The sequence below is a fragment of the Heliconius melpomene genome, chromosome 5 (genome assembly GCF_056956725.1).
Source record: "Heliconius melpomene rosina isolate 202511_hmr_F chromosome 5, ASM5695672v1, whole genome shotgun sequence".
Classification (NCBI taxonomy): Eukaryota; Metazoa; Arthropoda; class Insecta; order Lepidoptera; family Nymphalidae; genus Heliconius; species Heliconius melpomene.
This window is the reverse complement of record NC_140393.1, coordinates 3,904,708-3,931,600: the sequence shown is the minus strand read 5'-3', so window position 1 is coordinate 3,931,600 and position 26,893 is coordinate 3,904,708. Positions and strand designations below refer to the sequence as shown.

Below are 26,893 nucleotides of genomic sequence, written 5' to 3'. Positions count from 1 at the left end.
GAAGGCAAAATATCAAATGTTCTATTAAAATATTATCATTAGGCTCTCAATTTCAGAACTTCACGAGAACAGGTCATTAACATAAGCCCTTTAGGAACGCTGCTTATCTCTTTGCATGAATTATTGTATGTTTTGTTTAGTAATATAACTCTGGGTATATGTTTCTCATATTAAAAACTTATATATTAAAACTTATATATCATAGGTAACTAACTAACTAGCCAATCGTGGCACAAGGGCACGTGCCCGTGACTGTAAAGACGGCAGGGGTAGGTTCGAATATCCCACTCAAGGGAACGGAATATCGGAACACTAGGTACCCAGGTTCAATCTGCCTAACCCGCTATTTGTGGAAAACAGCGTTAATTAATAAAAATTAAAGTATCTGATTCTTGCAGTTTATTTCTATAATAGAAAAAAATATATAAACTTGTATATACGTAAAATCTTAAAAAAAATTATATAAACGTAAAATCTAGATATAACATAAATAGAAAAAGAATTGGGTCAGATTTACTTTTTGCTCACTTTACTGGACTAAGGTCCAGCCAAAAAGTCACATGAAACATATACGGACTTTGTTGGCAATGGTCAAATAGTTTATCATTGCAGTCGAATTGAGTGCCAACGTTATTTTTTTATAAAAAAAACTCGGACAACACAGAATTGCATTATATTTTAAAAAATATTTTTCCAGTATCACGCTGTATCCCGCATCTAGCAGGGTAGACAGAAAGTAAGCCTAGTGCTGACTTTCCACTCTCCACTCTCCGCCGAATTCTGGAGGCATTCTGGAGGCAAAGTGAAATAGCTAACCAGTAGCAATCGAAAATTTAATAATAAATCATATAGTTTTCTCAATTTACTCTTAAGATATTATTTATGTAAGACCTATATTTATTAAGTAATATTTCCTAGGATTAATGTTTTAATAATATAAAAATAAATATTAGAGTTTTTAAAATAAATAACAACGAAGAATAGAGGAGGACATTCGATGTTTCTAAGTGTACCTGTACAAAAAGGAACTAAAAAATTGTACCGAAGTATCATTCATGAACGTTTATCTATCTAATATATATAAATCTATATATAAAATATAAAATGACTTGTCCTCACTGACTGAGGTAAGACGCACGCACAGCCGTAACCGCTATGCGTAGAAACGTGAAATTTGAACAGATATTTACATTCGTAATCTGGACATCCACTAAGAAGGGATTTTGAAAAACTTTAACCCTAAAGGGGTGAAATAGGGGTTGAAAGTTTGTATGGAAAAAAAATTTAAATCGGCAGCGAATCTTATAAAATTTGAAATTTAGATTTTTAAAAGTATGTAATTGAATACGTGTTTCATTGTTTTCTAGAATTCTCCCCCTAAGGGTGCAAATAAGGGGTTGAAAGTTTGTATGGAAAAAAAAAAAATCGGCAGCGATTTTTATACAATTTGAAATTTAGACTCTTAAAAATATTTCATTGAACACATATCTCATGGTTTATTAGAATTCACTCCTAAATAAGCAAGCGAAGCTGCGCACGACCGCTAGTAGTCTATAATTCTATATAATATTTTTACTGAGCCCGTGATAAGTTAGATTTACCTATCTCTTGCGTACCTAACGTGTAAGCTACGTACATATTCATCACAAAGACAGAAGGAAGATGTAGCCTTTGCACATGAATCTCCAAAACTATATAATTCAACATTATTTGCGATTAATAATAAAATTTCCAGAATTATCCAACAAGATTTTCCTTTGCTATAATAATTAAATAACTAATTTTGTTTTCTAACGTCACGTTTGACGGGAATTTAATATTAGCTAATTAGACATTTTGGGTGCCTTAGCGTTAGCTGGCGAAGTGATTTAATAAGGGATGAAATAAATAAGCGCTGTCAAGATAGCTCAGCTTACACCTCTCAAGAGTTAGAAATAATATATCTCTTACAAAGTATCATCATTTGTTCTGACGTTAAGGAACGGTCGAAGCCGTATATAAATTGTATCAGATATAAATTAAAATTAAAATTAAATCAGCTTCACGCTGTATCCCGCACACAGCAGGGTAGGCAGAGGGACACTCCGTTCCCCACTTTCTATCAAAGTCAGGAGGGATTGCGTGTTGAGTGGCAGAACTCAACGTCGTGCTTTGCCTCGACACCAGAGCGAAGAAATGGAAATATAAACGTAAGTAAATATTTCACTTACTCGAGTGGGGATCGAACCCACGACCGTCGCGTTACTGTCACAGTATTGTGCCGCTGCGCCACGACGGACTATATATCAGAAATAAAATTAAATAATTGGAAGCCTTACTAAATAAGCTACTATTGTACTAAGTCAATTAAAATGTACGATAAATAACGGATTTCGACAGCAACCAGTAATCTATTTGTTTACTAAGAGAAATATTGCAGATTTTTGCTTCTACCTGCTATTAAGTACTATGCTAAGTTTATTTTAAGATTTTCTTATTGATATATATAAATACTTGCAAGGTAATAATATGTAAACTGAATATAATTGATATCAAGTAAAATTTTAAGTTATACAATCTTTATATATTAATAAGAGAAAATATTAGAATTCGTAAAAATAATTTCCAATCTCATACGACTTTTATATTTGCATGAAACTTCAAATATAGTGATAAAAATAAAATATTGAGCTCTTACCTTGCACAGTGTATCACACGATGTAAAATTACGCACTTAATCGAAACACTACACTTTTTTTTAAAATCTTAACTTCCATATCATTTTCTTCTTTAATTTTTTTAATTATCTTTTTAAATTAGATTATGAAACACCGAAAGAAACATTCTTAGTTCTTTACTTACTCATATTTATTTATCCGGCAGCTCTGCGTTGGTTGTCTTTAAAAGTCACTTTAAAACTACTTCTAAAAATTAAGGCAGTCCTTGGTGTTAAAATAAATTTCTACCCTCAGTCTTAAAGATATTTTTTAAAGGCGATGTTGTTAGCAGTTGAATTCATTATGAGTTTATAATAAAAGAAATATTAATATGAGGACATTTGAATAAGTTGTGTTAAATAAAGAGAAGTTGTTATGATATTGGTATGAGTGAAGATAAAAAAACATAAATGGAATACTTTTGTTAATCTATATATATAAAATTGAAAGGTCACTCACTCATCACGAAATCTCAGAAACTACATGTGCTAGAAATCTCAAATTTTGCATAGGAGTTACTTATAGGACGTAGGTGCTCGCTAAGACGGGAATTTGCAATATTCGATTTCTAAGGGGTTGTTTTTGGGGTCGAAAGTTTGTATGAAATTTCGTTACTACAAATGTTAGGAGTCTCAAATTTTGCATAGACGTCACTAGGACGTAGTCATGGAGACAGAAATAAAATTTATCATCTATGGTTTTTAAAACATAATATAAATGTGGTATCAAAATTATTACAATCCTTCTTATAATTCAACACAAAGCTGAGCAAAGATAATGAAAATATTATATTGTTAGCGTACTCGTGTAAAAGTGGGTAGATTTAGGTGAAAAAAGACAATAAAAGCAGTGGGATTGTGTCAAACGGGCACAGTTGCTTGTAGGAGGAAGCCCTCATTGGAAGGTATTTAGTGTGTAGTGTTGTTCTTGAGTGATACATGTCACTCATTGTAATTACGTGGAACCTCTATTCGAGTACGTTGGAAACATATAGACGGTATGTGTTTTATCGTGTTTATTTTAAAAACGTTAACCGCTTCCAATTTCTAACAATATTTAATATCATGGACCAAACGTTTAGAAGTAAGCCAGAAACCAGGAAGTCTTTAATGCCAAACAGGTGAATCTTCGCAATACATACTTAATATAATGAAACGTAGGTTCCACTGTTCTCAACATGTGTATCGGCTGAAATTAAACTTCAGCAGAACACAAATGAATTTCAGCAATATAGATATAGAAATAAGAATTATTTTAGCTTAAATATTAATATAACATTTGAAACATGTCGAGCTTACGCCGGATGTGAAATTTTCCACGGAAGCTCCGGAATCGGCGGTTTTCGTTCATTCACAAAATGTATTTTTAGCTTTATTCGAGTGGAAGTCATGGCATTGGCATATAGCACTGGGTGAGCGAACTCTGGCGTAATACAAACAAACAAGTGGTCGATAGCACTTTATCCTTATAACTTGAAGTTTATGCCTCACGTTGGACTTTTCTTTGATTTATGAGAAATTGTAATAAATTTCGTTACTTTTTACATCCGATATTTTATTAATAGAAAAAGCTATAGTGAAAATATGTCTCTTTAAGTATAATTTTAGTTCTAGACTGATTCCTAGTCTCCTTCACAAAAACTGGTATTTCATAAACTTGAAAAATTTAATTTAGTTGCAATTGAAACTGCATTTCTTCTCTTAAATTAATTATCAAATATGAAGCTACATATAAAATATATAGTGCGAAACAAAAATAAATGAAAAACGTAGGCGGTAACTATTTAAAAACAAACGATTTCTCGAAAATACATTTTACTATGACTTATGACTCAACAACGAAAACTTTATGTCTATAGAAACATATACTTTTGATCTCGTCAACGGCTCACGGTTATCCGGATTCCATGTGAGAATAATAATAGAAAATGACTAATTTTCTTACGAAACTGTAGGATTGATTTGTTTTAGTTTTCATAATTAATTATTAATAATAATTTCTTCGATCTGGTATCGAGGCGAAGCGCGATGTTTATTTCCGCCACTCAACATGCAATGCCTTATGAATTTGGTGGAAATTGGAGAACGGAATGTCTCAGAGTTGAGACCTAGAGGGAACCTAAGGGGTTCCCTCTCTTTACCCTGCTGTGTGCGGCGTTAACCAGATTAAAATTTAAATTTTTAATTAATGCTTAGATTACGGAAAAATCTTTCCACGCAATCAACAAATGTTAGTATAAGTTCACAAAATAAGTAAATATCATTCGATGACTCTCCAAAAAAAATACCTAGAAATACCAATATTGTTTTAACAGTTGCTATGTTGCTTGAATTAAAAAAATATATATATTTTGCTATTGTGGCTTTCTTTGCTTATTTATTATTTAATATTTTTAATTTTTATATGTTTATTCTTTCACAGTAAAATTCCATTTAAATTAAATTTAATCCTAATTATTAACAAAAACGCCGCAAGTCGCGTTCCCTTCAGTAATCAACACAGAGACAGATTAGAAAATAATATAATAGCCATATACCTACGAGACTTAAATTTTCTTACTATATTTATTTATATTTACTTTTTAAATATTATTTTATAACTAACGTGCACTTATCGACCATTGTGCCATGAAAGTGGCGAGATGTGACAGAACGTTTGTAGCTGTGAATATAAAAACGTTTGTAGTAGGTTCGATTCCCATTCCCGATAATGAAATATTTAAAACAACACAAAATTGTATCTATATAATACAAAACGTAATATCCTTTTTCCATTAATTCTAAAACAATATAAACAACTAACTTAATCTTCTAACACAACAGAACTAAACTAATTAGTCTGTATTGACAAGTAAAGTTGCTTGACTGGGACGCCTAGAGTGGAAGTTGTACCTACGTTGTTTTAAACTTCGTACTCGACTTCCGTTTTAGAAGCCATTACAATTTTGGTGACTAACAATTTAGCATAGCCAGATTCTATTATTGTTTATACTATTAATCTATATATATAAAATCGAAAGATCAGTCACTCATCACGAAATCTCAGAAACTACAAGTGCTAGGAATCTCAAATTTTGCATAGGAGTTACTCATAGGACGTAGGCGCTCGCTAAGACGGAAATTCGAATATTCGATTTCTAAGGGGTTGTTTTTGGGGTCGAAAGTTTGTATGAAACTTCGTTACTACAATTGCTAGGAGTCTCAAATTTTGCATAGACGTCACTAGGACGAAGTCATGGAGACAGAAATTAATAATAACATAGTTCACGCGGGTGAAACCGCGAGCGGGCCGCTAGTATTATATAATAGCTTGTAAGGATGGATGTTAGTTTCGCTGTCACGCAAAAATTACTGAACGGATTTAGGTATAACTTTATAGTAATATATAGCTTATATCTCGGAATAACATATACAATACAATTTGAGTTTGAAAATTGTTATAATTTGGCTATAATCTATATATATATAAAAGGACTTGTCCTCACTGACTGAGGTAAGACGCACGCACAGCCGTAACCGCTGTGCGTAGAAACGTGAAATTTGGACAGATGTTTACTTTCGTAATCTGGACATCCACTAAGAAAGGATTTTGAAAAATTTTAACCCTAAAGGGGTCAAATAGGGGTTGAAAGTTTGTATGGATGTTTTTTTAAATCGGTACCGATTTTTATAATATTCGAAATTTAGATCTTTAAAAGTATTTAATTGAGCACGTGTTTCATGGTTTTCTAGAATTCACCCCTAAATAAGTAAGCGAAGCTGCGCGCGTCCGCTAGTATACAATAAGTTTAAGCTGGTGAAGCCGTGGATGGGGCGCCGGTGTTAACGTAAAAGCTGATGACCATCTGTCCAAATCGAATTTCATCGAGTAAATAAATAAATAACAGTCCATGTTATATATTCATATTTGTAAATAAAAATTACAAACTTCAACGTCGACTTAAAATTTCGTACGTTTATTATAAAATTGAAAAACTAAGTTACAAACAATGTGAAATGTAAATGTAATCTGCGTAATGGAATAGAGAAAATTGCGGAAAAAGGCGATAAGCATTTATGTGTTGCCAAGTTGTTTCCTATAATAAAAAATGCCTAAACATTTCTAAAGTAAAATTAAGCATTCATTTGATTAAGGTCACTCAACATGTAATGCCTCCAGAATTGCCCGTAAAATGGGGGAGCGAGTGTCCCCCCACCAACATGTGGAATCCAGCTTGAAAAAAAAATGTTTATACTAGAGCTCTGATATAACTATATACAAATAGTCACTACAGTAAAATGTTACCATATAATTAATGAACTTGGGTTCCCCATAAATTAACCTATCGTACCTAATGATCCTCACTAAACTAATAAGCATAGTTTCGACCTTAGCAGGCACTTAATTAACTTTAGTAAATACAGTAAATGTTCATGATAATATATACCTATATGAATCCTGCGCACAGCAGGGTAGGCAGAGGGAACCTAGTGATAAGACACTCCGTCCCCCACTTTACCTATATATTATACATGTATTATGTCAACATACGTCAACTGAATTTCCCCTGGCATCAAACTAGACTATTAAATTAAAGTAAAGGTCACAGCTTCAATCTTCCTCGAAAGTGGCTTGACAGAAATGCGTCAATATAACACCCACCCATAAACTACACGTCACACGAAACTTACAGTACGGTCAACAAGTTGTGGCCGTTTTGACGTTTTTATTGAACTTATGCGCATAGTTCATTTAGAAAGGAATTATTCAAAGCTAAGAAAAATTGAAGCTAACTTCAGAAAATATTCAAAGCTAATTTCAGGATGACCACGACGTGTTGACCGTACTACACTTATGTTATTAGAAGTTTCAGGATGTCTAACACATGTATGTTCTGTAATTTGAAACGTTATAGCTCGAGGTGTATATCCTTTGTTGTGACTTCGGGAACTATGAAAAACTTGTTGAAACATTGATCATATTATTTTGTTATATTGTATTACGGTGTTAAACCACGAAAATAGATGTATTTAGGCCATTCGAAGCGTAGGGGCAGAGGCGTGTCGTGTAAACGTGGCAGGTCGTGAGTTCTATTCCCATTCGAAACTGGAAATATTTCGTATTTTCATCTGCTGTCAGAATTGGCCTTTTGCGTACCCTCCTACATGCGGGGCAGTGAGGTGAAAAAAAATTAAAAAGATGTAAAATAATAATAAGTCTTTGGGTTATTAAAGTTGTATTTCATATCCATTAATTTTAGTTAGTAATAATGAAGTGCTAAATTTTACTGTACTTTTTACTACCTACAGAAAAATAAAATTTATATCTGACTTTTGTATTGGGATTATTTATATGTATAAACTTATTTTATTTTAAAAAAAGATATATTTTCTTATCAGTGGCATAATATTTCTTATTTCTAAAGCAGTTGAGTAACAGGTTAACATTTTCCTTACCAAAGCGTCCTTAGGAGAATTTACTATGTCTATAATACCGTAGAGGAACAATTAAAGTGTATGTCGCCTTAAATTAAAGTGTCAGAGTTGTTAGTATCTCACGCAAATTTATCTTACTATGAAGATCGTTACGAAATTACATATATTATATGTATATATTTAGTTTAGGCGTTATGACTACATTATACAACTTAAAAGGCACTATATTTTAGATATATGTATTAATTTTTCTTTCTTTCAATTTCCCGCTGAATCCCGCACAAAGCAGGGTAGACAGAGGGAATCTAATGTTAAGGACACTCCGTTACCCACTTTCCGCTTTTGCCTTATTACCATGGTGAAGAAATGAAAATATTAATAAAAAAAAAATCATTTCTCCGCACGGGAATCAAAACCTGAAACTCTCGCATATTTTTTACACGGTTTTGCCTCGCGCCACGACTGCCTTATGACATGAATAAATTATAAGACGTTAAGATTGACAATGTAATAGCGACAAATTAATTAACTTTGACAATATTTTATTATACCTAAAGTGAATATATGAGTCATATTTTATGTCATATAAATATGTAATATTAAATCAATAGTATTTTTTTTTTTAATTTGTTTACTATTAAAAAATGTTTTTCGTCATATTAAGCTTAACGCTTTTTCCAGCACGTAGCAGGCTAGGCTAGTGTTAAAACGAATATATTAAATATTTAATTTCCTCGAGTGAGAATCGAATCGACACTCTGTTGCGTTTACAGTTGTTACGCTAATATATGTAAAAACAGTAAAAACATAATTAATGCACAACTCTTAACTAACAAAAATAAGGTTAATGACAGTTTTATATAGCTATATTAAGACTTAAGTTTCTTATAATAATGATAAATGAGTATTGGTAAGTTGGCTTGTAAAGTTGAAATTGATGGCAGGTATAATAATGCTGGCGTTACGTTTAACATTATACTTACAGTTATTTAACAAATGATGGAATTTAATGTAATATTATTTAAAAAGCAAGGAAGGCAGAGGGAACCTATTGAGTGATGTGGGGAACCCAATGCCGCGCGTTTTACTTGGCACATGCTCACACCTCGATATTCCTCGAGTGAGAATGGAACCCACAACCTGCGATAAAAGCGATTAAAGTATTTTTTTAGAGCGATTTAAAGTAATTAAAAAATAAATAAATCAGCTTCATGATGTATCCTCCACAAAGCAGGGTAGGCAAACGGAACCTAGAGTTAAGACACTCCGTTCCCCACTTTCTAAATATAAACATAATTAAATATTTCACTTCCTCGTGTGGGGATCGAACTCACAACCGTCACGTTACAGTCACACCCTTGTGCCGCTGCGCCCCTACGACCTCAAAGTACCTAATTATTTAATTAAACTTTGAGAAAATCATTTAAAACACTATCGAGGAAATCGCTAAGGAATACCAGCATCAATCAGAAAAGCTATCTTCTCCAGCTTATTCTATTAAGCTTTACGTCTATCATAAACAAAAGCGAGGTTTTACCAACTTGGTTAACTTTTGAAGGCCGAAAGTTTGGAAAATTACGACCGACAAAACGCCATAGGAATGACGTAATAGGGAAATTTTATCGCGTGATATCAATTAATGTTAGAGTTGACTGGCTGGTGATCAAATATCATTAATAGATAGCATCAGTTATGTATGTGGAAATCCATTTAGACTATGACGTTAAATACTAAATAATTGTTGTTATTCTCGCAATGTCTGTCTGTCTATATATAAGCTTTTTCGTGTTAATTAATTAAGCAAATGTCTTGAAACGTGAGAGTTTATTTATTTAAGTAAGTAAGTTAAAAAGTTTCTAAATGTCTTGGATTTGTCAATTATAGCATAAATTATTTAAAATATATGGAACAGATTAAAAAATTGTATTAAATTTATAATGCGTAGGTTTTTTTACAATTACTATTAATTAATTGTTTTGTCTTAAATACTTTCGTTTCCTGATCTAATCTATATATATAAAATCGAAAGGTCACTCACTCATCACAAAATCTCAGAAACTACAAGTGCTAGGAATCTGAAATTTTGCATAGGAGTTATAGGACGTAGGTGCTCGCTAAGACGGGAATTTGCAATATTCGACTTCTAAGGGGTTGTTTTTGGGGTCGAAAGTTTGTATGAAACTTCGTTACTACAAATGCTAGAAGTCTCAATTTTTGCATAGACGTCACTAGGACGTAGTCATGGAGACAGAAATTAATAATAATATAGTTCACGCGGGTGAAACCGCGAGCGGGGGCCGCTAGTAATATTATAATTTTAATGACAATATTCAAATATTCATAGCTTAAGTTTCAGTAATTTCAATAAAACATTCATTTTGTAGCAATAATAAATAAACGGATTGAAATAAACTAAAAATTAATGTAAAGAGAAATTTGCCAAAATACAGCAATGATAATATTTGCATTGTATTCAAATGAGATGTTTCTGAGATTAGCGTAAACAAGCGAACAGACAAACATTTTAAAAATAATTGTTTTGTATTACATTAATAAATGCTCCCAACAGTTTTTCTCTTATATCTTCTATGTACAGACAGCCACGATTTACAGTTTCTTCATGTACTCGTATATAGATATAATATAAAATTCTAAAAGAAAAAAACATTTGTTCAGGGCACATTCATACAATTTAATTTTCTATGCATTTATATGTATGTATGGTAGGTAATGTATTTATAGCTGTAACTTAATTACGTTGCCTCTGGCTGAGTGTTATCGTGTAATAGCGTGAATAATTTTGACAGCGTAAGACATGACGTCGAGGAGATATGGAGGGAAATAGAATTTCCTTTAGTTTTTTTTTTATTATTTCTATAATATTACTTCTGAAAGCAAACGTATAATATTTATTTATCTATTTTATAGTTATATTTAATGCACATCTATATATATAAAATCGAAATGTCACTCACTCATCACGAAATCTCAGAAACTACATGTGCTAGGAATTTCAAATTTTGCATAGGAGTTACTTATAGGACGTAAGTGCTCGCTAAGACGGGAATTTGCAATATTCGATTTCTAAGGGGTTGTTTTTGGGGTCGAAAGTTTGTATGAAACTTCGTTACTACAAATGCTACGAGTCTCAAATTTTGCATAGACGTCACTACGACGTAGTCATGGAGACAGAAATTAATAATAACATAGTTCACGCGGGTGTAACCGCGAGCGGGCCGCTAGTATCTATATATATTTATATTTAAGGGCACATGTATGTCCATTGTTACTCCTCAAAATATCATTTTTTATAACATTTCTCACTTTCCGCCGAATTTTCGAATCATTATGTGTTGAGTGGCGGTTCTCAACGCCATGCTTTGCCTTGTTACCAGAGCGAAGACATTAAAACATTAATAAATAGCAATTTATTATTCCAAATACGGATCGAACCCGCAACCATCGCGTTCACAATCACACGCTTGTGCTACTGCACTATGACGGCCTAAGCTATTTCAGTACCAACTATAATAACATCATCCGAGTATATATTTAAAGGAAAAACAATTAAAACCAGAAGCAACTATATCTAAACCCATAAACCTGGTCTAGGAAACATATTCAAAGATTAAAGGCGACTTGTAATCAACAACGGCGATTGTGTGCAAGGGGGGCATAAAGGGTTTTATGAATCATGAAATGTTGCTCCGAGAAGCCATTGCAGTTATATGTTTATATATGTATGGTATATATGTTGGTATGTTTATATTATCGTTTGAGGAAATTGTAAAATGATTCATAATTTAACAGGGAAATGGAATTCCATTCCATTTGTTTGTGTAATTTAGTTTTTCTGGAAATAGCACAGTGGTGTTTATAAAACGGTAATTTTAATGTGTTCTTATTAGTAATCATATGCTGATATTTGTTTAAATGATTAATATTTAATGTGTTGCGTTAAGTCTTATTTACTCTTGTAGGTATGGTGTGCAAGGTCTCCTGTCTTTATTAAATATTTTTGATGCACCTATGTTCTTGTTTAGGTTTAATAAATTATTCAGTTTATAGATTATAATATTTATTTAAAAATACATATTTGAAAGAAAAAATCCAGTCAAGTGCAAGTCGGACTCGCCACCGAGAGTTCCGTACTAATTCCAAGATTGCAATCTTAACGGGGTGTACAACTTATATTAGTTGACAAACTTAAGGTTGCGGATTAGCACTCATTTGAAATGAAATTCAAATATAAGTCTGTAACAGTTTTAGAAAAAAAATGAATATGTATTTTTCTATAAAATACCAGTTTTCCATTTTTTTTTAAGTTATGGAACCCTAAAAAGGGTCTATATTCAACAAATACAAACAATTCTTCATAAAAAAGTATACAAGCTTACAATTTAAGACGAGGATTTAGACACAAAATCTAACAATAACTCATACAGTTTATCCGAATCATGCATATGAAATATTCATATATATTATGAGAAGTCACGCACTCGCTATACGGTAAGTAGATACATACAGTTCTTAAATAAGTCGTAAACATGTCGTTCGTCATTATTAGCGTGACTTTAAAGATTTTTTCATAATGTATGTTATTATTGTCTTTTATATGAAGAAAAATGGGTCAGAAATATTCAGGAATATTTTTTATTACTATCAAGCTCGGCGTTTAGCTCCGGACACGCACTGCGAACGGGAAGTGGGGAGCGGAGTGGTTTTAACACTAGGCCCCATCTACCTACCTTACCTCTTATCTCTTATAAAGTTCCCTTACTTTTCTTCGAATATCAAAATATAAACATTATTATAAACCTATACTTTATTCTTGTAAAATTCACAAATTCATAAGAATTGAAAAATTGAAAGACTTGTTGATTAAATATAATTACTTTTGTATAGAATATCCGAAGGATCAACCAACAAAAAATTCGAATTACACGAAAATTTAATTTATTGTTCAACGAAATGTAAATAAAAATGAGTGTTTGTTTGCCTTTTTTTTCAGCTTCACGCTGTATCCTGCATATATCAGGATAGGCAGAGGGAATTAAGTAATGGAAGATTTAAGCTTTGAGAAGCATCCAATCCTCATTGGTAAAGCAGAACTTTGAGATATCGAAGTAATCAGCGATCTTAGAGCATCTCACTACATTGATTAATTTCAGTTTAGATTAGATTCTAATATCAATGTAAGATGTAAGTACTGCTACTAAAAAGTATTTTAGCTATCGTATATTAATTATTAATAGATATACGGTTAGGTATGCAATAATATATGAGATGCACATATGTTTTTATCACATACCTATATGTAGTTTGTTGTTGGGACTTAAGAATTAATTCGACAATAGACAATTGGCATCTTATTTATTTTGATATATATATCTTATATCCAAATTACATACCACTTGTGTGCCAAATTGTTCAAATTCGTTTAATAACTGTTTGTTTTTGTTATTTAAGACAATTTCGTTGCGTAAACAAGCACGCTGTATCCCGCGTATAGCAGAATACCTAACGGGAACGTAGTGATAAGACACTTCGTTCTCAACTATCTTCTTATGTTTCGAGACATTGAGTGGCAGAATGTAAAACCTTGCCTTATCTAAGTACCATAGCGATAATATTAGAATAATTCATTGCCTCGAGTGGGATTTGAACTAACAACCTTCGCGTTTACTGTCATACGCTGTGCTACGACAGCCCCAATATAAATGTAATTTTTTTTTTCCCTACCCTGCACCATCCCATTGATGGGCAAAGGCTTTCTCCACTTCTTCCATTCTAAATGTAATATATAAATATTAAATGGAAACAAGTATTTACCTGGTTTCCTCCGCACCCGCCACTGCACCGGCGGCGGCGCCGGGCTGCCCGAGCCCGACGAGGCCAGCTTGAGGCCGTCACTACACCTTCTGTTGAAAAAAATAGTAGAGTTATTGTAATTTTGTATGTATGTAATTTTGTCTTACGTAAATTGAAAATAATACAGAATTGTCTGATTATAATGAAATATAAAAAATAATATTAAATTATAATTTCCTGTACAAAATACACTTAACAGAAACCAGTAATTTTATATTTTTTTAGTTTTTACTTTTACGTTTTTCTATTAAGTTAAAATATATATTTAAACAGTAGCATAGCGACATCTGTCGTAATATTAAGAAAGTAATAAGTGCAGGCTAGGTTGGATATTGCGTAGGCCGCTATATGGAGATCACGTGAATCACGTTGAAGTACAAATGTGAGAGTGACAAAACTCTCCAATAGATGGCGCTTATCACTTTATAAAGCTATCGCAATCACATTAAGCATACGCGTACGGGATTTTTAATGACTCGTCATAGTTAATTATTTCCGTTATAGATAATACGAACGTTGTGTGAGAAATAAGTGATATCTAAAGAGAATTAATTCTATCAATGATTTACAATTCTTAGTTATTATTTATCTTATGTTTTTGTACATGATTAAAAGATAAATAATTAAGTTCATACTGTTGATGTCAATATAATCGATAGAAAATGTAAATATTTGTTAAATACTATCAAATAAATGTCTAATCGCTAGCATCTCAGTCACCCATGAACAAACCTCATAAGATAAGAACATATACAAACATTATGTTATTTGCAATTTACATTTACTAAGAAAACAAAGAAATAAATGAATTAAAGTAAATATCACAGGAACGACGTTTCTATTAAAGTGTGAAACGAAGCGGTAGTCATTTTGTATTGCGCAGAAAATTCCGTGGACGACACAGACAAGGAATTGTGTTAAGATATTTCTTTGTCTTTAATATGTTTTTCTTTTGTTATTTAATGGTTGGAATATATTAACAACTAGACTATAAATATGTTCATGTATTTACCACATATAGAGATTTTCCATATATTAGAGAAAAAATATAATAATTAGTTGTCTAATTACCTAATAAAAACATTTTATTCTTAAAAAAAAATTCAAATCTCAAAATCAACTTCACGCTGTATCCCGCACACATTAGGGTAGGCAGAGGGAACCTAGTGTTAAGACACTCCGTTCCCCACTTTCTGCCGAATTCTGGAGGCATTGCGTGTTGAGGGGCCTCGACACCAGAGCGAAGAAATGGAAATTTACATAAATTTGAATAAATGTTTCAACCCCTTGAGTGGAGATCGAACCCACAACTGGCCTCCATTTACTGAATCCCCCATAATTCCAATGAAACATTGTAAAGTCAATAGTTAGCCAAGTATATGAAAGCCAAATGCATGAGTTATAAATAGATGAGTAAACGTTTTAAACAAGCGTTTGAATTGTAAACAAAACATTGAGAACAAATTCGAATTTAGATAAATGGTCTTATTAAAAAAAATGTTCTAAATTCTTAAAATTACTTATTTACTTATTACTTATTTAAAAAAATTGGATGAAAATAAATCTTAATAAGCTAGAAATTATAATTTAATACGTGTTAACAATTTGCTGATATCGCTGGGAATGTAAAAGGAGTCTTCCGCGAATCTTAGCGTGAAAACAAATGTCTCAGGTTACTCTCCCGGTGGCCTGCATAACCACATTTAACATATTGTTATACAGGGTGGACTGAAGCAGTTTTTGCATTTATTTTTCTCAACATTCGAAAGAATATATACCTGAAGCTAAAATATTTGCCTGGACTTTTCCTTTATATATGACTAGTGGACCCGAACGCGGCTACGCCCACTTGAACTATACGAATATTTATTAAATATATTTATGAAATTATCTTCAGTTTTCAATAGAGAGATGCGTTAAGCAAGCTCATTTTGGGTGACGTTTTCTAACAACAAACTTTGCAAATCGTTGCTTATCAACGGTCGCATATGACGGAATAAATTACATGTCAAATTAATAAGTATTTTAATATATTGGTATATATCGATAATATTACAAATATGAGAAAAAAAGTATCCTATGTTCATCCCGAGACCCTCAAGTATCTCTATATGAATATTTTATCACAATTAAATTAGCGGTTTGGGCCTGATTGCGTAAAAGACAGACAGACAGACAGACAGTGTTACTTTCGAATTTATAATATAGGTATGGATAATAAATCCTTGCAAGAGCTCACATGGCTTAGACGAATTATTAAAAAAATGTTAAAAATGCAGCACAGGTACAGCGTCTGCTTTCGCGCGGTAATCGTGACTACCAAACGTTTGCCAAATCCGATATAAAATGGCGAAATTTTTAATTCGGTGTTTTTCCTTACTACAGCAATGAAAATTATTAATCTAATGTATTCGTATAATTCATCAGAGCAAGCATGTCAACTATTAAGCTATAATTATACCCCCGAAAAGGGAATTAAACCCACGGCGTTCTCAGTCAATCAGCCGCTAAGACAAGCTAATTATACTCCGCCATGACGGATATATTAACAATCATTTTACTTGAATTTATATTTTCATTTTTTCGCTCTGGTGTCGAGGCAAAACGCGGCGTTGAGTACCGCCACTCTGCTCGCAATGCCTTTAAAATTTGGCCGAAAGTAGGGAACGGAGAGTTTTAACACTAGGTTCCCTCTGCTGCCGGTCGTGTGCGGGATACAGCACAAAGCTGGATATTGTAAATGAATGATTATTACACTATATTATATCTTCCAGTTAAATTCGATAAATTAAATGCAATAACAAATGAAAGTTAACAAGGGAGAATAAGCACGTTGCTTTTAGTATACCTACGGTGGAATACATACCTATATATTATAAGAGTAATTTTAGTTGTTTTTACTTGTTACAACGAAATTCTCCAAATTGAATAGCATAAGTTTACTCGACCGGTTCGGTTCGTAAAGCTATTTCAGATATTTCGCGGTTATAAAATTTCGTGAAAGTAATAAATGAGAAAGAAACATGCCAGACTCGTTAAAAATGTAGGTACTGTGTTTGTAATATTATATTTCACGGTATCGTATTTTCCATTTAGTATAACATAACACCGTGGGGTGCATTGAAAATCTTGGAATGCATAAAAAAGTAGGGTAGGGTACTAAATATGTGTAAATTTAATGACTCGAATAAAAGATTTTTTTAATTTTTTTTCATTGTTATCTATAATAATATTATTTATTTTATTACTTTTTAATTATGTATAATTATAAAATTTACCAGTAATAAAAAATTTATGACAGAAAATTAAATTAGTATTAAAATTTACTAAAACATTTTGTCCCTATTTGTAGTAATTAAAAAACAATAAAACCATCGACCACTTAAATTTAACGAGGCGTTTCTTGTTGGAGCCAAAAATGAAAATAATTTCTCTCGAGTAGGAATCGAATACACAACCAAAAAGCTTACAGTCAGAGTTACTGTGCCACAGTGGCCTCAGTAACGACTAAGAAATGTGTAATTAAATATAATATAAGACAAATTTCTCTTTCTCTACCTCGAGCTTAGAAATAGTTAACATTTTTACAAGCAATTGCCGCGGGGAATACAGAACTATGAAAGAATTTTTATATTTCATACTACACGTATCAAGAAAAGTGAAATAGCGTTCACCGTAAGGAATAATAATGAAAGAAAAATGTCTACTTATTTATTTTTGGACGAACTGAAATAATAAAAATATTTAACGTATAAAAAAATAGAAAACCTTCATTTTCTTATTTTCTTTTAAAAATGGTTTATTTTGTTATTAATAATATTATAAATACGAATGACGCCTAAACTACTACACCGATTTCAATAAAATTTACTAAAATTTTCTATACTAATAGATAGAACTCAACCTATCGAAAGGACCTAGCTTCCTTTTATCATGAAGAAAAGACGTGAAAAGGTTTGAAATCGGAGATTAAAGTTTGTATGGAAGTCGTAGGTACCATACAAATAAATTTAACAAAATAACTATTAACATCCAGTTCAACGATCCCTAAAGTATATTTATATATTTATATTGCACCGATTTCAACGAAAAACTAAAGATTTTTAAACTTTATCTAAACGAGAATATAAAAACTTAATTAATGATTATAATTTTTTTATCTTAAAAAAGTTTGATAAGTTCACATTATTATTAGCTATAACAATAAACAATATGGTCGGTCATTTTATGACAACGATACTAAAATTTAACGGCCGTGAGTTAGAGGTCTATCAATTTTTTTACAGTGTTACTTACATATCATTTTTGTAAATATTTATAATATTAATATTTATATTAATATACGAAATAATATCTGGTAATCATATATTTACTTTATTTATCCTGACAAGAACTTCAGAACTTGAAAATTAAACTATTTCTGTTTTTTTTCATTAAAAAAGAGAGATAAGTAATTAATTTTTCAAAAATATATAAAAAATATTTTACCAATTAAGGATAATAGATTACATTGCCTACGCCTCATTAATTTAGGGGAGTTAAAATGTTAATCATTTTTTTTTCAGCTTTACGCTGTATCCCGCATGAAACAGGGTAAGCAGAGGGAACCAAGTGTTTCGACACTACGTACCCCATTGCGTCACAGAACACAGTGCTTTGCCTCGACACTAGAGAAAAGAAATGAAATTATTAAATATTTCATTTCCTCGAGTGGGAATCGAATTCACTACACTGGCACCAATCGCTTATAAGTTATAAGTCACATATGTAACATTTTTACAACGCGTCGTTGGACTAGGATGTGATGCGGAAGAGGAAATCCATTATTCAACACCCAAGAACACCAAAATACTTTGTCAAATTGAAAAAAGTCCTCAAATAATATTCGAGAAACGTAGAAGATGCAAAAGATTTAACGTGTTCGAGCCCGAGGCGTGCACGGAATCTTATCTATCTTTGCCTTTGTTCAAACAACCGACACGCAGCCGGCATATTAAATATAACGTGACAAAAGTTTTGACAAATTTCCTCACACCTGTATCGTAAATTGGAACTATGAAAACGTAAAAAATAATAACGGATTGTCTCCAGAAAAGATAAAAGAATAATATAGATTTCTCTCTCAGGCGCCCCCCCCCCCCCCAAATCGCCCATGCTAATTAAAAAAATCCATTTTTTTTTAAATATCTATTAACTAGCAATTTACTGGACACATTATGACACATTAGTGACCCCCCCCAAAATTTTAGGTTGCGACCGCGCCTGTTCTCTCTATATTTGAAGTATATGAAATCTATGTTATTCTAGTATTTGAGGCGCTAAGTACTGGCCGTAGATTCGATTGCCATTTGAGGAAATTAAATATTTAACATTTCCATTTTCTTAGCGCTGGTGTCACTAAAGCGCGACGTTAAGTTCCGCCACTCAACACACAATGCCTTCAGTATTCGGTGGAAAATGGAGAACGGAGTGATTTAACTCAAGGCTTCCTCTGAATACCCTGCAATATGCGGTGTACAAGGTGACGCAAATAAAAATATGTTGTCTATTCTTATATGATAATACGGAAAGATAAATAGGGATGTCATAACTCCCACTTTCATCCCACTTCAAGGACAAGTGACGTTAAATCGATACGTCTGTTCTATATAATTTAAGCGCTCATTGACGTTTCTTAGCTATCTCCAGCATATTAAGCAGCAAAACCTACTTCCTACGTAAAAAAGAGAAAACGAGAGAAAATTAGGCATATATTTAGAAAAAGCATGTTAGTTCATTACATTTAAGTAAGTTTTAAGGAAACAAAGTGAGTTTGGATATATTTCTCTGTACACCAAGGTCGTATGTACTCAGTAATGTCAATATATTGCGGAAGAAAACTCAGGTATTTAACACTAGTTTTGTTTTGTTAGCCTGATCCGAAAGATGCTGAGAGATGAAAAGAATATTAATGATACTGTAATATATTACATAGTTATCGAGTGATATTGGCAGGGGGAAATTTACGAAAAACTATAATTTGTTTTTGAATATTTTCAAGTTGTAAGTTTGTTTTCTGCTTAAGGGAAGCTGAGACTAATGAATTTTTAAATTTATTATAAAATACTGAAAAAAAAAAATTATAGAAAAATGAATTCTCAATGACGTGAAACATCAATGGGTTAAAACAACTATCTAACCTACAGATACTAAATGATCTAATATCAAAAAAATAGCTATATAAAAGTATTTACACTTTATTTTCTTATATATAGCATTGTATATATTTATATGTCATTATAATGAAAATTGGATTTCAATTCGAATCCGCCGTTAGCTTTGAAAGTTTAAATATAGACCAATCCTATTAAGTCGTTTACGGAGCGTAAATCCAAAGGTAATAGCCGTAAAGGCACACAATAAGAGGAGGGGCCCCATAGATAGATAGAAGGGGGGCAATTTACCTCACTTGGTAAAGAGGAGTGCATTTGAATGAAAACACAATAGACAGCTAGCTTTCCTTTTAGTACAAAAGATTTCTTGAACTGACAAGAATGACATGTCAGTCGTTGAGTTTATATTTTTTTTATTGATGTTATATCCTACACATAGCAGAATAAGGTAAGGGTACCGAGGAACCTAGTGTTAAGACGATCAGTTCCTATTAAGACATTTCGGTTCTCCACTTTCCTCTGAATTCTTGAGGGGTGTTGCGTGGTGGAACTTAACGGCGCGCCTTGCTTCGTTATCATAGAAAAGAAATGAAAATGTTAAATATTTCATTTCCTCGTTTTATCATCTCTAGATCTTCCCTCTGATATCAAGATCAATCAAGATATACTCAAAACGTAATGAGTAGCGAATAAATTGTTATTAATCACATATTGATTTGTATTAATTGAAATGGAAATTCTACCAGAATTTTATTAAGAACTGTGACTCGTGCTATTGTAGTTTCCCAAAAACACGTGTTTTTGGCGAATCCATGATCCTAATAATAAAGTTAATATAATGAGTACGTGGTTACATATTGCTTATAGTAATGTTTTGATTTTAAATAATTTTATATGCACTTTGATATAAAATATTAGCAAATTTGGTAATAATGTATTAATATTTTTTTAGCTTCACGCTGTACCATGCATATAATAGGGTCCCTCTGCTTCAGGAAATCTATCGTCAGGTGTAAAACACTCCGTTCTCCAATTTTCGAAGGATTGCGTGGTGAGTGACTGAACTTAACGTGCCATAATGTATTGTAACAATGTATTCAAAATGATATTTTTATCTCAGGCTTTACTTTAAATTATATTTTTATCTACTCCTGACCCAATTTCAATGTCCATTCTATACAGACGAAGTTACAACCGAAATGTAGAGTGAGCCAACACTATAAAACATGATTGACATTAGTGCTAGTGTTATTTAACAGTGAACTAATTAAACGTGCGTGTTTATAATAGACGCAATTAACGTATATACTCTACGATGATGATACAAACAATTCTACAAATTAATTATTATTATAAAGTTGTTGTCTTTGAAAAGAAAAGCTTATATGGCTTTTATAGCGTCACGCTACATCACGCACATAGGTGGTTAGGCAGAGGAAACCTAGTGTTAAGACACTCTGACCCCCCCCCCCCCCCATTTTCCGTCGAATTCTGGAGGCATAGACTGTCCTTATTGTTTAAATTTCAATTTATAATCTTTTACTTTCAAATATAATTTTTTAAAATATTAATAATATTTAATCGATATAATAATGAAATGTAAAACTTCATCCAATCAAACAAACTCATGTGTAAACTTGTACACTTGTGGGATTTGTATCCGCACTTTTCAATACGACAATTTTATCGGCTCAATTCAATTTACTTATAAAAATATATATTCAAAATTTTAAAAGCCATTCTTATTACAGAATAATCAACTATATTATACTACCAATTACCTTCTCATTTGCGTTTCGCGTAAAGTGCGTCAGAAAAGGTATATAATTCACGAGTTAACGTGAATTTACCGTAGTAATTACGGTTTTTACGTTCACATGTCACATGCTGTTTACATAACTGATTGTTATTTTTATGTAAGTAGCTAATTCAAATAATCATTGTATATACTTAATATGCTTTTTAAATATATGTTTTACTTATTAAATGAAAAAAATATATAATTGGCAACGTAAATGTATAGTACAGTTTTTTTAAAAGATGTTCTAGTATCGAGACTCTTTGTATTATCTTTATCAGAGCAAGGAAAAAAGAAAAAAGAAGCAAGGAAGAAAGGAGAAAAAGACAAAAGGAAAGGAGCAAGGGAGTCGAACCCACATCCTATCACACTGCGCCAAATTGGCATAAGTGATTTTTTATCTTTTGCTAATGGATGCAAATTTTTAAATTAAGAAATGAACGAAATGCATAGATATCTCGTCACGCAATTGACATCAAAATGAATGCTTTAAAGTAATATACATATCCGTAAGTAAGCCTTAAATTTTTCGTTTGACATAAATCAGGATAAGATATATTTATCAGCACTTAGGTAGCTACTCCAAATACAGCACTTAAAATAATAATTTTAAAAAGTTATTTTTAAAAGCAATTTTAGCATATTTATTATACACGAGACCCTATCGCGGCTTCGCCCGCTTATGTTACACAATTATTAAATTACTAACCGTAATTTAATTTTAAAAACGATCTATGTTACATTCCCTTCAACTAATTTAAAAAAATTGTTATTTATAGCAATTTAGTGAAACAACACATTAGATTTTTTGATAGAGATTAGCGTAAACAAATGCACAAACAAACATATATATATGTTTTTTTCAGGACCTTGAGGTATTAAGGCACTTCGTCCTTCATTTACTGTCTTCTCACTAGAGCGAAGGAATGAAAATATTAATAAATAATAATAATTTATTCCTCCGAGTGGAAATCGAACCCACAATCGTCGCGTTTACAATCACACGCTTGTGCCACTGTGCCATGATGGCCTCAAATCCATATATGCTATATGACTATTAAGCTTTATAAGTAAATAAGTATTAGTAAGCTTTTTTAATTATTTTTTCTTTATCGTGTAAGGTATGTCATTCTCAGGCGAGCAGTGGCTCAAGAGGGACAAGCGCGTGACTGTAAAAGCGACAAGAACTTTAAATATTTAATTAATTTATATATATACCAATATATATATTATAATTAAAACTGCAGATGTACGATAATTTACTTTAAAAAGTCATCCAACCACTTTACTAAAAGTTAATTAAAAACAGCAAATCGCAAAAATTCCATTAAGTCGATAACTCGGTGACAGCCCACTAGAGAGAGAGAGTAGAGTACGGTATAATTACACAAATTGCTCGGCCCATTGGAGTTGTGCTGATGGTGCCTCTTGATATGATGACGTCAGCTTGTGTTCCTTTTGTTTTTGAGGCCAATCGTGGCGCGGGAGCACAAAGGGTTCGATCTCCTCTCGAGGAAATGAAATAGATATTTAAATTTATATTTACATTTATTGGCTCTGGTCTCGAGGCGTTAAGTTCCGCTATTCAACACGCTATGCCTCCGTGGAAAGTGGGAAATGGAATTTCTTATTACTAGGTTCCCTCTGCCTACCTTGTTGTATCAGTTTGTTCATTTTTATATAGAAATCTAATATTATTATATTACTTCTATTGTTGTTTTTTGTTTTTCATAATAATCTGATTTTATTATTACACTTTTTGAATAATATTTAATTAACGAAAAATGTTAATTAATGAAATTAGTTACGGCAATTAAGGTATAGCATTTTAAGTATGGCTTCGATATGATACACCGGTGATTGACAGCCATATAATTTAGGATTACATGCGAAACCTCGCCGCCCGGCTTCGTTGGCAATCATAAAAATAAACCTCTTTGAAATCCAACAACTATATTTTTGATTTGACACGGTTATAAATATGACTACAGTACGCTCTTAAAATTTAAGAAACAACTAGAAATGAGCTCATTTAGCTAAAAATACTCTTGATTTAGTCGTTTTTCAAATAAAAAAAACCACATCAAAATCGGTTTACCCGTTAGAGTGCTATGATGCCAGACATAGTCGTATATGTACTAAATTAAGAAGATGCGTGAAAATATAACAATTTTTCATGATATATTGTAAATTATTTATTTATATACAATCTATATTGTTTTTTGTTTCCGCTAAGTTAAGTAAGTCCCGTAGTGTTAAGACACTCCGTTGCCCATTTTCCGCCGAATTCGGAGGCATTTAGTGTTGAGTAAATAAGTTTAGTCGGACTTGATAATATTTAAATTGAATGGTTATAGCATTTAATTGGTAAATAATTCCAATGGGAACGGAAACAAGGTGTCATTGAGATATCACTTATTCGTATTATTATTTCTAAATTAATATCCTGTTTCAAATTAAATATTAGTTTGGTAATTCTATTAGCATATAATAGATTTTTCTATTTAACTTATATATAAGTTATTTATTATATATTTTTAAAACCAATTAGCTTGTTTTCTCCTCTTCGTTTGGATATGGTATCCTTTATAGCACAATAAGAAGTTTTAAACAGGTTTATTGTTAAGTTGGATAACCAGTATATGAATATGGGTATGTCAAGTTTTTTTAAGATCTGTAAATATATATGATTTAGATATATAAAGGATATTTTAAGCAAAATTACCTATTCCTTAGATTCCCTTTGCTATTGAGTTGAATGACATATCTTAAATAATAAAAAAAATATTATAATAACATATTACAGAATAATCAAAATAAATTAGTAAAGAAAAATACATTTACATCTAAAGAGACGTATTTTAAGATTTTATTAACAAAAATATAATATTTAAACACGTATATACTTGTATAAAGAGAATTTTCATGTAAAATTTTATGGCTTTTCCCATAAGTGCTTTGACTTTTCGGGGGACAAAAGAAAATTTGAATAATGAAAACAGATATGTTCGTTCATGATAGGTTTTTTATATTTAATTTTCAGAACGAATCTTTTAGTTAACTTTTTCTAATCGGCCCAAGACTGTTCTATTTATTTATAGTATAATTCGTTAGTTTCAATTATCATTATTTAACGTTATTTTCATACGAATTTGGATTACTATATCCATATTTTTTCCAAATGGACCTAAATCGTTCTACAAAAAACTCAATAAGAAATTGGTCAGTGGATTTAATTTCAATCCAGAGACGTTCACGCGTAAGGTCAGCTATTAAGCGGGTCGTTGGGCCGTGTAATCAACACACAAATTACATAGTAGATCTGAGTAGAAATGACACGAGAGGTTATTTTATCTGCTAATATTCTATAATTTCTGATGAGAGAATAAAAAAAAACGTGAATGCGAGTAAGATACATTGGTTCTGGTCTGGTATCTAAAAGAAAACGCGGCGTTAAGTTCCGCCACTCGAGTCGCAACGACTCCAAGAGAGGAACGTAGTCAGAAGATAGGAACAAAGTATCTTAACATTAAATTCTACCTGCCTACTAAATTAAATATCTCGTGTAGAGTGTTATCGACATGAAAAATCGATAATTTAGTTTGAACCTGAGACAAGAGAAAGCAGTTAAGTAGTTCTGTATAGAACCACCAACTAGAAGGCGTGCACCAAATCTCTTCACAGCCCGTTGGCTTCGAGGCACTTAGATCCTTGTATTAACCTTGGACTGCTACGAAGGTTGCTGTTTGCGTCAAAATTGACAATGAACTTTCATTTATACCTTCGTCTCTTTAAACAATGTAATAACGGTTAAAGTAACACGCGGAAAGAAATATAATAAGCGAGTCATTCACCTCAGATTTAATGCAATTAAAATTTAATACTATATTATTATATACTGAGGCCAGCGCGGGAGTGTAAGTGTGTGTAAACGCAACAGGTTGTGAGTTCGATTCTCGCTCAATGATATGAAATATTAAACATTTTCATTTCTCCGCTCTGGTGTCGAGGCAAAACGCGACGTTGACGTTTCCTCTGCTCATGTTACTGAGAATACCTTAATTCAATTAGTGACAATTATGTCTTTGTTCTCTCTCTTTTTTGGTGTGAGCTTTAAGATAAAAAAATATTAATAAATATGAGCAGCTATTGTTTGCGATGTTATTTAATTGAGTAAAGAATTGTAAGTGAAGACATATGCTTCGGGTCCTTATTTCTTTTACTTTAAGTTTTATTTTTTTTCAGTTAATTAAAATATCGATTTTTTTTCAGCTTCACATTGCTCTGATTCTCTGCTGTGTGTGCAGAGGTGTTAAGATATTTCGATCCCCACTTTCCAAAAATTCCTAAGGTTTTGCGTGTCGAGTGGTGTAACTCAACGCCGCTTTTGCTTGCTCACCAGAGCGAAAATATGAAATATTTCATTGCTTCGAGTAGAAATCGAACCTAAAACCTTTGTACGCTTGTGTTCCTACGCTATGTTGGCGTCAATATATATATTTTAAATTTAATATCTTTCAAATAATCGATCAGAGCTTAATTTATAATTGATTGATTGTGCATAATATAGGTAGTTCAATGAACATTATAAAACTATTTGAGTTGAAATATTACGGTGGATTTCACTAAATAGATTATATATGTATGTATATATACTATGATATGATACCAGTGGGGGCACAAAGTGTGACAGTAAATGCGACAAGCAGTGGGCTCGGTTCCCACTTGAGGGAATGGAATATTTAATATTTTCATTTTGTCGGTCTAGTGTCGAGGCAAAGCGCGACGTTGAGTTTAGCCTGCCTCCAGAATTCGGCGAAATGAGATGGAGAATATAGTGTCTTAACACTAACTTCTCTCCGTCTGTGTGTGGAATGCAGCGTGAGGCTAAAAAAAAATATGATACTACGATATTTTAGTGGTTATATGGTGTAATATGCGGGTATATTATAATAATAAAAA

The 26,893-nt window shown here is 32.0% G+C and overlaps 1 protein-coding gene across 1 annotated transcript in view; it reads right to left on the bottom strand.

Annotated features, from left to right (window-relative positions):
- The window catches only part of LOC146538938 (dual 3',5'-cyclic-AMP and -GMP phosphodiesterase 11-like), a 122,967-nt gene extending 108,249 nt beyond the window's left edge, over positions 1-14,718 (bottom strand). Inside the window, exons 1-2 of the mRNA XM_085185931.1 lie at positions 14,714-14,718; positions 13,943-14,031 (exon numbers count right to left, since the gene is read on the bottom strand). Coding sequence (XP_085042057.1) covers positions 13,943-14,031; positions 14,714-14,718 — 94 coding nt within the window. The remainder of the gene's footprint in view (positions 1-13,942; positions 14,032-14,713) is intronic.
- Positions 14,719-26,893: the final 12,175 nt, after the last annotated feature.